The sequence below is a fragment of the Muntiacus reevesi genome, chromosome 3, assembly GCF_963930625.1.
Source record: "Muntiacus reevesi chromosome 3, mMunRee1.1, whole genome shotgun sequence".
Classification (NCBI taxonomy): Eukaryota; Metazoa; Chordata; class Mammalia; order Artiodactyla; family Cervidae; genus Muntiacus; species Muntiacus reevesi.
The window spans coordinates 186,423,247-186,436,935 of record NC_089251.1 but is presented as its reverse complement, the minus strand read 5'-3'; the positions used below and the strand labels follow the sequence as shown (position 1 = coordinate 186,436,935).

General features: G+C 41.3%; 1 protein-coding gene across 1 annotated transcript in view; it reads right to left on the bottom strand.

Moving 5' to 3' along the window:
- Positions 1-8,890, bottom strand: part of SLC2A12 (solute carrier family 2 member 12) — a 58,222-nt gene extending 49,332 nt beyond the window's left edge. Inside the window, exon 1 of the mRNA XM_065931314.1 lies at positions 8,598-8,890. Coding sequence (XP_065787386.1) covers positions 8,598-8,712 — 115 coding nt within the window. The 5' untranslated portion in view covers positions 8,713-8,890. The remainder of the gene's footprint in view (positions 1-8,597) is intronic.
- Positions 8,891-13,689: the final 4,799 nt, after the last annotated feature.

Here is a 13,689-nt window from a genome sequence, read left to right as displayed (position 1 = left end):
GACTTTAACTTTATGGGAGCTGGAGCTATTTTTGTTTAACTGTTAAAAGAATAGTGGGACTTTCCTGGTGGTCTAGTGGTTAGGACTATTTATTTTCACTGCCAAAGGCCCCATGTTTAATCCTGGTTGCACCACAAACTGCAACCAAAAAATAAAAAATAAAAGGATGGTAAGGGTTTAGAGGCATGCAGGAAGAGTTTTCCAAGACCCCCTAACTCTGTCACCACTATCATCACTTTCAGAAACTTTTCTTGATTTCTGTAAACCAATAAGATCTTTTCCTAATAATTCTTTCTGTCATGTTACTTATCACACAAAGGTTTCATGACATGTCCCTACTTAACATCTTCAGATTCTTTCATAACCTTCTTTCTCCTTCTTTGAACTCTGTGCTTCCATCAGACAAAAATATTTGTAGTTCCCTGAATGTGCCAATCTTTCTTCTCCAAATTCATATACAAGCTATTTTCTCTGCTTAGAATGTTCTCTGTAAACTTACTGGCCTCAGTGATACTCTCTTGACTCAGCTTAGCCATACTGTCTTCTAGGATCCCCTGTGCACTACCAAGGCATATGTGTCTGGTCACCTCCTCCTGTCTACGTTTCTTGATCCCGTCTCTCTCATCACCCATTGGTAATATGCATCTGCATTGCACAGATGTCTCTGGTTGACCATTGGACCCAGGTTCTAGCATCATGTCTGATTCTAGGAGATGCTTAATATTTGTTAAATGATTGTCATTATTTAGATTCTTATCTCTCTGATGAGTTGGTAAAACTTATGGACCCAGATAATATTTTAGATATTTTTATTTTTTACACGGAAGTATCCTGTACTGTACCACTTACACAGTAGATAGTCAATAACTATTGCAGAATTAGAATGGGTTTTAGTTTAGCTCAACAAACACGTCACTCATTCACTGATTTAACAATTAAGCATGTACTCCGTAGCAGTACCATCTTGGGCACAGAGAGCAGACAGGTTCATCTGGATGGTCAGTGCAGTCAGCAAGGCGGGCGTATGGAGCAGCGTGTTGACACATTTCTGAGCCTACAAGATAGCGGCACTTGTGCCATATGCACACGATCCCTGACGGCAACACAGAGGAAAAGGCACAGTTCCTACCTCATAGGAGCTGTACGGTATTTTCTAAACAGTTAGCTCAGAGATCTGATAGGTTCAAGAATAAATATTTTAATCCAGAAATGTATAATCTTATAGAAAAAGACATATCATATGGAAAATTAGGGAACTAGCTAAAATGAAATGCAATGAAGTTCTGAATCAAGTGTGATGGGTACCCAAATTCACAGATCAGATCAAGGAACAGAGCAGAAAGTAGAGACATCAGTGTTGGATGGTATTATTGTTCAAGTGCAAAACCCTGGCGTGGATTTAGAATGTGAAAAGTGAAAATGTTAGTTGCTCAACTGTGTCTGACTCTGTGTGACCCCATGGACTGTAGCCCGCCAGGTTCCTCTGTCTGTGGAATTCTCCAGGAAAGAATCCTGGAGTGGGTAGCCATTCCCTTCTCCAAGGATCTTTCTGACCCAGGGATCAAACCCAGGTCTCCTGCATTGCAGGCAGATTCTTTACCGTCTGAGCCACCAGAGATATATAACACTGAGGTTTAGAACTCTAGGCTGTTATCCATGCTACATGGAGCAATCACTTTGCTTTTCTCCCAGAGGTACCTCAACCTAACGCTGAAGGTACAGTTTGGAATCAGAGTGCTTGGTTAGTTAACAGCTAGACTCCGACATGTCTAGTTTAATCTTTCTGTTCCTCTGTGTCCTAAAGTAAAGATAATAATATCACATACCTCATAAAGTTATGAGAATAAATGAAATAGAAAAGTAGCTGGTACACACTAGTAAGTGCTTGGTAACTGTTAGCTTTTGATCTTTTAGCTTCAGTTTCCTTATCTGTCAACCAAGGGTAATGTTACCTCACTGAATTACCCACAATAATCATTCAAGAAACATTTGTTTAGTCTGAATCTATGGGGTGAAATCTCCCTAACAAGTAAGTAAAACTTTGAAACAGTCTGTTACTGATAGGGAAGGAAGTAACATGACACCTTGTTTCCAGTATCACAATTCTGCCTTTTCATACATTCCTGAATCCCTTTATTTTTGGCAATACCTACACAATGGGACTTAAATCATGAAAAATTCTTCCTGTGATTTTACCTTGAGTTTTCTACAATTTTGTTACCCAAAAGAAATGAAACATTCATTAGCTAGGGATGTTCTTTCACAATACTGATTAAAATTACAACTTTCACCCCCATTCTTTATTTATCATCTCTATTTTATTTCATTGGCCATGCCACAAGGCATGTGAGATCTTTAGTTCCCCAACCAGAGACTGAACTTGTGGCCCTTGCAGTGGAAGGGCGGTGTCTTAATCACTGAACCACCAGGAAATTCCCTCTCTTATTCTCAAAAAGCCTTGCACATCTGAGGCTGAGATGCCATATATAAATTAGCATTGTGCATAGCTCAAACTTGCACAAAGTGTGTGGAAACAAGTGCATACAGGAGCAACACATTATAAAATAAAAATAATATAAATAAAATAATATGGATGCAGCTAATAGCCACAGGGCCTAATAATGGCAGTCAGATTTTCGTCATGATTGTTTTTGAGACGCAATTACTTCCAGTTCAGTTCGGTTCAGTTGCTCAGTCACGTCCTGCTCTTTGTGACCCCATGGACTGCAGCACGCCAGGCCTCCCTGTCATCACCAACTCCCGGAGTTTACTCAAACTCATGTCCATTGAGCCGGTGATGCCATCCAACCATCTCATCCTCTGTCATCCCCTTCTCCTCCCACCTTCAATCTTTCCCAGCATCAGGGTCTTTTCAAATGTGTCAGTTCTTCGCATCAGGTGGCCAAAGTATTGGAGCTTCAGCTTCAGCATCAGTCCTTCCAATGAATATTCAGGACTGATTTCCTTTAGGATGGACTGGTTGGAGATTACTTCCAAGGGATGCACAATTCTACAATTTAAATAGTATTTGATTTTCTTAAAGGGAAAGAAAATATTCCTAAAAGTCAAAAGATTGCATTTTTCTCCCCGATACTTCAGCACAACAGTATAAAGTGAGTCAGAGTCAAAAAGAATGAAAGCTCCTAAAGTAAGAATAATGTGATGAATTAGTCTCATCACTTCCACATAAATCGTATAGAAAAATTAGTATATCACTGGAGCATAACAATTTAGCAAATGCATAAATGAGCATGCTGTGATATAGGAAAAACAGCTTTACCAAGGAGCCAAGATAGAAAAAATAAAATAGAAAAAAAAAAAACCTCATATGACTTCATGTTTACTATAAAGGTAGTATATTTGGCTCAATGTTTCAGCTTGGAAATACTTGGAGGGATTTTAGGTTCTGTGTCTTTTTTTTCTTTTTTTTTTTCGCCATACTGCCTGTGGGTCCTATTTCCCTGGCCAGTGATTGAACACAGGCCCTCAGCAGTGAAAACACAGAGGCCTAACCACTGAACTGCTTTGGAATCTCCCGAGGTTGGGTACTTTCTGAGGGAAGACCGGGTAGGGAATTGTTCTCATTTGGTGTTTGGTCAAATAGCCGCTTGGAAAGCAGCCTGTTTCAACTTTTCTCCTGTCTCACACCATGACTTGGCGTACTTCTAGGTGGCTTTCTTTCATTGCCTTATTTTATTTGCTAACTCCTCCACCTGGGGAAGGCTGTTCCTGAGAAAAAGCTGAGTTTGGGAGCCCCAATTCCATTCGATTTAAATGCCTATGCTCCGCAACAAGAGGAGCGACCGCAGTGAGAAACTGGGGCACCGCATGGCAGAGTAGCCCCGACTTAACACAACTAGAGAAAGCCTGCACACAGCAAGGAAGACCCAGCGCAGCCAAAAATTAATCAACTTTTAAAAAAGAACTAACTATTCTTCAGTGACAAAATATCATCCCACACATCTCTAGCAATTAAAAACTGCATTTGAAAATGGGCTGATTCACCTTTAATACATATATGCAAATTATTTTCCATAGTCGCCTCCAGAGTGGACTCACTGTATTTTGAGTTCTGTTTTTCTCAGCTATTTCGGGGTCTAGACCACTAAAAAGTACACCCTAGAGAATACATAAAAAATATACCTGAGGGCTCCCAGTAGGGTCCTTCCAGCTATTCACCAGGCTTGTTCCTAAGAACTCAGTCACTCGGGTCCTGTCGGCAATCTTACTAGTAGAAGGGTGATGTTGAAAATATCTAACAATTGCACCAAGGTACTGGTGCAAGGTACTGATGTCAAAATAGACATCGCCTTTAAACCTGCCTGGGCACGCTGGTATCCACAGGCTAATTTCAGGTCCTCCAGGTCAGGGGCACTGCTGGAGGCTCCTTGGCCTGGCCTTGTCTGCCAAGCTCTGCCACCACAGGCTGTCATTAATGAATGTCTGCTGCTGTGGCGGCAGCCTAGAGGTGGTCTGTGACAAGTGGCAATCTTCCCCAACCTCTCGGGGTGACATGACATTAAAGGGAGAAGGTCCCTGCTATGTGAGTTAAACACCACCCACCCAGAGGTGGCAGTGGAACAGCTTCCGCCATATTTCTCTAGAGGTTTCTCCCTTACCTGGGAAATCCTACAGACAGAGGAGCTACATACAGTCCATGGGGTCACAAAGCGTCGGACACGACTTAAACCACCACCACCAGTCCCGGAGAAGCCATTTACCCAGGTCTCACTGTCACAAAACCCCTCAAATTTAGATTTTTGATATGATTTCCAAGTGAGGTTAAATGTACAGACCCAAAGATAAGCTGATTGAAGAGAAAGAGAAGACGGTTATCTTTAAATTTGGTCTTATTTTCAGAAAAAAGCATCTATTGTCCCTCACAAATTCAGATGTCTATAAATTCTGCCATTTCCTTGGGAATATCAAGCCATACACAACTTTTTTGTTTTTTGCTGTTGTAACTGTCATTTATTTGTTAGATACATATGCTTTTAAAAGCACAAGCTTTGTCTCAGGTTTTCTCACTTTTTCTTTTGATACACATATACTGTATACGGTTTACTAAAAAAAATTCCCTGCTTTTTAAAAGGTATAGTTGATTTACACTACTGTATTAGTTTCAGATGTCACTTTTTAATATGTGGAAAGCCTGGGAAAATGGGAATGGTCAAGGTCTGGGTCTTCCCAAAGTAACTTCCCAACGTTGGTCTCACAGTCGAAGCTCTGTTATCAGGTCAAGGTGGTCAGTCTGATCTTCTCTTCCCTGAAAACAAGTCTATTCCCCAGTCTGCTCAGTCTATCTTACAAGTAAACTTCCCTTTGGGCTGTCTGAGGAAGCCTGAGAAGGCCAAGCCCGACTCAATTCAAGAGGGACCCGTTTAGGCTAATTCTGAGAGCCCAAGGCTCATAGTAGGAGCACAGTAAATATGCCCCAACCTCAAAAACATGACCTCCATAACCAGAGCAGCTATGGACCTGAGGTTTGCTAATGTGATCCTGACCCAGGAGCCGGCTCAGGGCCCCAGGGGATGCGAGGGGAGCAGAGAAGCAATCCCCCCTTTCCTCTAAAGAAGTGCCACGTTTACGCATCTCACACACTGACCACCTCCTCAGACTCCATTTGCAGAAACGAGTGCACAGCTTGAAACATGTTTGAGGACAACTGCCATAGCGCAGTCACCTCAGTAGCAGAGGTGTGCATTTCTTACATCTCAGACTGCGGGACTGTGGCAGCTCAGGTTTAGAAGGGTCTGGGAGGGGATGAAGTGCAGTCAGGGTCGCTGACTCGATGAGCCTAGCTCCAGCGATCTGGGCTCCAGTACATCGGGCAGTTGGATCTGTGGTGTGGAAAACGTGCACTCATACAACGAGTATTGTTCTGTTTCTGGCCTTTTGGGCAGATCTGAGAGGGAAAGGCGGAGAGAGTGGGGTAATGGGGGACTTAAGGAAACCCTCTTCCTAGCCAGTTGTTGAATCATGACTTAGAGGAGCCTGGGAGACGCAGCAGCTGAGAGGAAGGAGCAGGCCCCGCTGGGCCCCAGGCTGCCAGGGTCCGCTTTGCTCAGCCACCCCCTGAACTTGGGCCAGCCACACATCTTCTGGACTCCTGCTCTCCTTGTGTGAGGTGCTCTAGCCATCCATGTTTCTCGCCTTATCATCTGTTGCTGGCTTTAAGTACCAAGATTTCAAATTGAGCTCAACCTTGCCCTACAAGGTCAATTATAACATGGCTATGAAAGCTGAAATGTTTACTAAAAATATACCCATTTAAGCCATAGCTTCTTGAAAATGAATTTAAAGTCATTAGCTTCTAGCCACTGGAACAAAGCATTCCTTCCAGTTTAGAGGGTTTGGCCAAGGAGAATCTGCCAACCCTTTTCACTATGCACAACAGCATTAAGGGGTGCAATCACTGGGTTTTGTTTTGTTTCAATTTTCAGTATCTCAAATGCTTTAATTACCTTATCCTGGGTTTATAACTCATTCCTCTTTGCACATTGTTTTTCATCTAGGAATATAGAACAACTTGCTACCTTCAAATGCAGGAAAAGAAGGATAATTATTAAGCATATTTTAAACACTTGAAGTTTCCTGCATGAAGCTATGGAAGTTTAAAATATAAAGAAGTTGAAAGAAGTTTTTGTCAAATATTTCTTTTGACATCTTTGTAAATCAGACAAAAATACAACCCCGATAGAAGAGGTGAACTAACTTGTCAAAACAGCTGAACAAGTCCATACTATGTGTTCATTATAATTGCCTTTGGGTACCAACAATGTCGAAGACAATTTAGGAAAATTTATGAAAGTAATAATAAGGTTTGTATTTGTCTAAATACAAGCTACATATAGCACCCATCAGAGCTGTATTCATTAAGGAGTTAAGAAAAGCATTTAGGTTTCTTCTTCTACATGATAAAGATTCATTTAAAGTTAAATGTAAAAGACAACTGATGGTGTTTATTCATTTAGTGTTTCTTTTCAACAGTTTAAAGTTGTACTTTAACTGAAAATTGTGTGTGTTCAATCTTTAGAAACACACATACTTGCTTTCCATTGTGAACTTGGACAATCTGACCCATTAAAAGGACACTATGCTTTCAAAGACATATCAAAATGAAACAGTCCATTTTTGATTGTTACCATGGAGGCCGCTCCAGCATAAAGTTTGTCTTCAACTTCTTTGCAACATTTATCACTGACTCTATATAGTTAATGCTTTTGTCGCTATTACCACCTCAACTCACCCTCCAGCTCAATCTTGAGAGAATTCAGAGAGAACTTCGCCACTCTTTCTCTACTCCCCAATACAAGTTTCTTTTGTTTGTTCTTGGACTTAGATCACACTTAGAGAAAGTGGCAGCTCTGCTGAAGAGAGGACTGGGCCATAGTGTAAGGGACCCCAGATATTAATTCTTGACTAGAAGGAGGGAAGCTAGAGAGGGCTGAGCTGGAGGGCAGAGGGGAAGGAGAGCTTCTCCATTTATGAGGAGGGGTCGCTTGGTGCTTCAGTTCCAGTGTGGATTGAATTCCAAGATCAGACAATCCCACCAGGCAAACCTAAGCATACAGGGGACTTCCCCTGGAGGTCCAGTGGTTAAAACTTTGCCAGGGAACTGGGGAACTAATACTCTGCATGCAATAAATAAAATTAAATTAAAACAGAATTATTTTAAAATAACAATTGTTAAAAAAAAAAAAAAAGTATACAGCTCCATCCCAAGGTGAAAGATAAATACTTTTTGTATTTATTTGGTGGTTTGGGTTATTCATGAAATTCTCATATATGGCCTGGGAATGTGTTATAAGATTAGAGGGAGCAGAGCTGAGAGAAGCAGGGGAAGGGGGTATTATCTGTGTTTGATTTCATTTCACATTACAATGAGTTGCTATTCCTTTGAAGAGTAACTGATCAGGAGAGGCAACTAAGTGTGGGCAGTGTGTTTGTGAAAATTGTTAATATGGAAGTGAATATGGTTTAGCAAAGTTAACTGAAATGAATGAAAACTTTTTCCAAATTTCATCTCCAGAAGGAAAAGTATTAAACAAACCTCAGTCTTACATGCCGGTTTTAAAGAAAGCAGAAGCAAGTAAGCAGACGTTTTAGACTGCAAACAAGGCTCAAATTCATTACAAAAAGACGCTGGGCACTTAAAAGGAAAGTTGAATTTATTGATTATGTAACTAATAATTTTAGGAAGCCTCCTTAAAATGCTGGTTTTTAAAATGGTGGTTAGAATGTCCAATTGTTACAGATTATTCATGTGTGACAAGAAATGAAAAAAAAAATGTGTGTATGTGGGGGTGTGTGGGGGTGTCTTCATCGGCGCGATTATCTTGCCAGTCAATTTCTCCAAAGGAAGGAGATTTATCCCTGATACAGCCCCCACAGAGGAGGGGACCCGGCTTAGGGGGAGTGAGACTTCAGTCTTCCCATTAGGGCTCCTTGTCGCTTCTCCCACCAGATCCTGCCCCCTTGTCTCCAGGCACCTTGCACGCTCACGTGGACACACACACGCACACGCACGCACACGAGTGAGACACGCGTCCAGCGCGCTCCTCTCGCGGTCCCGCGGCCGGGCTGCCTCGCTTTACCTCGCGCCCAGGGAGGATGCGGGCCGCCGCTGGCTCTGTCGCTGCCATCAGCCTCCGCCGCTCGCCCCTTCGCTTTCAGCAGACTGGGGCCCTCTGCGTTTTCAACAGGTACCATGGTCACGTAGAAGTTACAGCCGTTCCCTGGGCACCAAGCCGCCCCGACTTCCCCAGCTGACACGAGCGGTCACTTTCCCCATGGTTGCATGCTAAAGAAAGGTGGGGAAGAAAGAAAAAAAAAACTTCGAGCAAAGCCAATGTGATTTGTGACCAACTTTGTTTCTATTTCCGAAAGCTTTGCCCTTTTCGGTGACACACGCCGTTGCTATTCCAAGCAGCCTATCACAGGCGGTGGGAGGGCCGAATCTCCCGAGGATTGTTTTTGCCTGCAGATGCAGTTGGAAGCAAAGGATTTCAGGGCTTGGGAACCTGAGCTCTGACAGTGTTTGGCCCTTCGGTAGTGGGGAGCTCGCCTCTGCCTGCACCTTTGAAAAGAGGCAGAGAAGAGAAGCAGGCAGATCCAAGCGCAAGCTGAGAGAGGGGCTGGAATACTCACAGATGGTATTAGTTAATCTTGCAGAGGGAGGAACAATTTATGCAGAGACACACCAGAAAGGAAAATGTGTCAATTTTTCTGCAAGACTGTTATTCCAAGAGTAATGACACTTAGGGAAGTCAGCAAAGCATGAAGCAGAGCCATTGTTTCGACCTGATGCTACCCTAGGTAAACACCAAACATACATATTCACTCTCTCCAAGGCTTGTCAGACAAATGGAGGCCTGAGACCCAGCGTTGGCAAAGTCAGAATGCACAGATTCTTTGGACTTTTTGCACCCTGGGGTTACAGCAAGATAATCCAGTTTATTTATGCATAGCTGTTTAAGGGAGGAACTGACCCTAAATTTCTTATTGGGTTGCCCGATAGCCTGATGACAGAAGGAGGGGCATTTCCAATTCTGAGAGGCTAGACTTTATGGTCCATGGTGTGGCTGTGGTATCATCCAATCTGGAGCAAAATCAGGGCCTGAGAAAAAGGACTTTTCCCCCCCTGATTTGTGACTATATTTCTATAAAAGTCGTTATAGAGTTATGACATTTTACTTTCAGTTATATACTTAGCAAACTGTATTTCTTGAAAAAGCTTAGAGAAGAAATTGGGATCACTTTTGAAAATCATTAAGAGTAAAAACTAAAGCTTGTGGAGCACTAATGTGCCCAAAATTATGCTGAGGGCATTAACTCAAATGATTCTTTTAGGGGAGGGGAGAAACTGCAAGGCAGGTACCCATACTACGGAGCAGAAAATAGAGGCAAAGTGGCTTACCTCAAAAATAGCAGCTAGCCTGTGGTATAGCTGAGACCAGGAAGCCAGGTGAGCTAATGCCATAACGCTTATATGCTAACTTTCAAGCCTTGTGCTTCTCTGATTTTCTTGGTTTCTGTCACTTTCAGCACTTCTTGACCTGAAGAAGATGAACTGCAGCTTTTGGTCCTTGTCATTCCTGTGGACAGAGAAACAAGTTCATGCTTGCAGAGGCAGAAGCTGAACTGTGCCATCACTTTCATCCTTTTGGCTGGATCCTAACACACCTCTAAATTAACTTATGATTTATACATTTCCTTTGCTCATCCTTAGATGTTTCCATGTATTTCTTTTTCTTCAGAGAATCAGGCAGCAAATGGAAACAAACCTGTGTTGATCCAGCTAGTGTTTATTATGCACCTGTTATATGTCAGCTGCTAGTGCTGGAAAATGACAGTTATTCGAGTGTAGCCCAGCCCCCTTCCGATTCAGAGGTGAGTGGTTCAGACTCCAACAGATCAGCCTGTCCCCACTATAGAATGTGTGGTGCGGTGATGCTGTGGCTTGTATCTGTTCCCAGGATGTGTTATCATTGTAGGAGCAACAGGTTGGTTTTTTTTTTTTTTTTTTTTTTAATCTTCAACACACACGTATTCTAATCAGCTCTTGGTAGTTTCTTGGCTTCTGTCTTCTCTCTGCTGGGAATTGATGACCTCCGCTGGGGACATGTTCTTGAGATGGATCAGCTGTATAATTGCTTTTGTTTAATGATCTCAGGCCCCGTGTCTCCAGCAGCTTCCTGGCACCATGGATGTGTTGGGGGTGTTTTCTGTAGGCTTTGACCAAGTAGAAGATAAACCTAATTCCAGAATCCCTTACTATGGTGAAGAGCAATTTAGCAATTCTCAGTTTGCTTTCTGTAGCCGAACCACACGGGATCTCCTAGGGCGGAAACCAAGGAGACGTGCAAAGGAGTGGCATACAGCATGACTGCTACGTTGCTGCCGGTGCCTCTGACCCTGTTCTTTATTTCGTTGTTGACCCAGTGGGGGCCACGGGTTCTCCCCAGCTCTGTCCTCTGCTCACTTCTCTCTTTTAAACAGAGCAAAGTCTAGGAGAAAAGTCTTTTCTCCCAGACTAATGGGAAATATTCTCCTGACAAACTTTCCTGAAGAACACTGTACTTCTCCTTCATAGTATTTTGTACACTTACCATGTGACAGTTTCATTATAGTTACATACAGCAGTTTGATTCAGCCTTCCTTTTTTTCTGCTAGATCATAGGCCCTGTGACAGTGGACTGTGTCTGTTTGGTTCACTATGGACATTCCAAGTTCCTGGCACAGAGTGAATACACAGTAAATATTTGCTGGATGACAGACTGATTCCTGTAAATCCAACTAACTTTAGCATGACTAGAATGTAAGCTCCATGAGGGCAAGCCCCTATGTCTATCCTGAGCATTCGTTCATCTCTGTGTCCCTAGTTCTGAGCATAGTGCCAGACATGCAGCAAACCCTCAATAAACACAGGTTAAATAAGCGACTGCTCACATATGGGCTGTTAGTGACCTGATTAACTACGTAGTTTTAAAAAACCCCTTTGACTACTTTCTGTAACACTTTGTCCTTTTTTTCTTTTGGGGGACTCTCTTTAAAGCAAGTATCTCCACAGGCTGTCCCTCTTTAATGGAATTTGAGCCACTACTATCATTAAAAACTGTTCCTCCACTTAAGGAAGATATAATCAACAGATGGACTGTTCATCTCCCATAATTCCAGTAATTTTGCTACATACCATTTCAGACTGGGCTTCCTTGATAATTCAGTGGTAAAGAATTCACCTGTCAATGCAGGAGATGGGGGGTTTGTCCCTGGGTGGGGAAGATGCCTTGGAGAAGGCAATGGCACCCTACTCCAATATTCTTGTTAGGAAATCCCATGGACAAAGGAATCTGGAAGGCTATAGTCCATGGGGTTGCAAAAGAGTCAGACATGACTTAGCGATTAAACAACAGCAACCAGCATTTCAGACCACCATAGGTAATGCTACCAAATCCCAAACTATACATTATGGCTTATAAACTGACAGGGCAAATAAGAGGAGATGAAGAAGAAGGTAAGCAGCATCACAAGGCTGTGGACCTCTGCTGGGTATCCTGCAGGTCTATTTTTATGATGATTTTTCTTAAACCTTGCAACAACTTTGTGAAGTAAAGACTACTGCCTTCATTTGGCAGAAATTGAAACTGAGAGGTTTATGAAACATGTCACAGATCAAAACAATCAAACAAACAAAACCACTTTCCAATATTTCATCCTGAAAATTTTCAATCTAGGAAAAGCTAGGTTCTATAATCAACATTTTACTATGCTTGCTCTTTCTTGTATGTGTCTGGATTTTAATCCCTCTATCCATCCATGGATTCATTTTAGATTTTATACATTTTAAAGTAGGTTGAAATACTTTGGTATGTGTGTCATTAACTAGAGTCCAATAATTGTTTAGGTTCTTTCTTTTCCTTTGAAACATTTTACATACAATAATATGCACAAATCCCACATGTAACATTATATAAATTCAGAGATGCACATACATATGTCCACTCCAAACCTCTACTAAGTTACAGAACATGACTATCATCCAATAAGTCCCTTTATGTCTTTTCTGAGTAACTTCCCATCACAACCCCTACAAGCAACCAGTGTTCTGATTTTCTCCACATGGGTTAACCTTCCCTGGTCTAGCTCCTCATAGAATGGAATCAAAGAGTATATACTCCTGTGTAAGGCTTCTTTCACTGACCATAATTTTGACATTCATCCATATGTTTCTGTGTATTAGTAGATTATTCTGATTATTGCTGACTAGTATTCCATGGGTAAATATATCACAGTTTATTTATCCATTTTCCTACTGATGGGCACCTGGGTTGTTTTGTTTGGGCTGTTATAAATAAAACTGTTATGAGCATTCTTGCACAAGTCTTTTTGCAGAACATAGCATTTCAAAGCACAGCAGTCCAAATCCATTTGATTCCAAAACTCACATGCTTTCCACCACACCCTGTTGCTTCTCTGTGGTGCCTCCCATTGCCCTATGTTTTTGTAAAATGTACCTCCTGAGTTTTTATCCTAAAATAGTTCATTACAGTGTAAACACAAACGGCAAATATGATCTCTGGACAAAAACTATCCAGATACCAATGCAGGTCTTTTTAGCCATACTCCAATAAGACATTCATTTGGTAGGAGTTTTTTGGAAGAATATTTATTATTTTACATGTTCATACTATCCAAATAAGTTTTTCTAAGGGTATTCAATATTTTTAATGAGTAGAATATTAATAGTTACAAGATATTGATTAAATTTCCTCAGATTACAAAAGAAGTCTGATTAAATTCATTCTATGTCCATTTGATACAAAATTATAAAATAGATTGTTAAAAGAAGGATAATACAGGAATATAATAAAATGTTATTTCTATTATTTGAAATGAAAAAAAATCAGAGTAGAAAATTGAATGCTGATTACCACCATAACAATGTTTTTTTAAGTATGCATATTGGCCAAGATGAGAAGGGAATTTGGAAAAATTGAAAATAACAAATACACTGAGAGAGTAATCTTAGGTCACAGAAGGAATTTAGACTAGTCCTAATCATGGGTAAATCACGTGTAAAAAGTATTTTCTGAAAAAATGTTTTCTTAATGTTGTTATAATACTGTCTATCTAATAAGTATAAATCTGAAGAAAAGTGCTTCAAATTAGGATTGCCATAAGCCATTG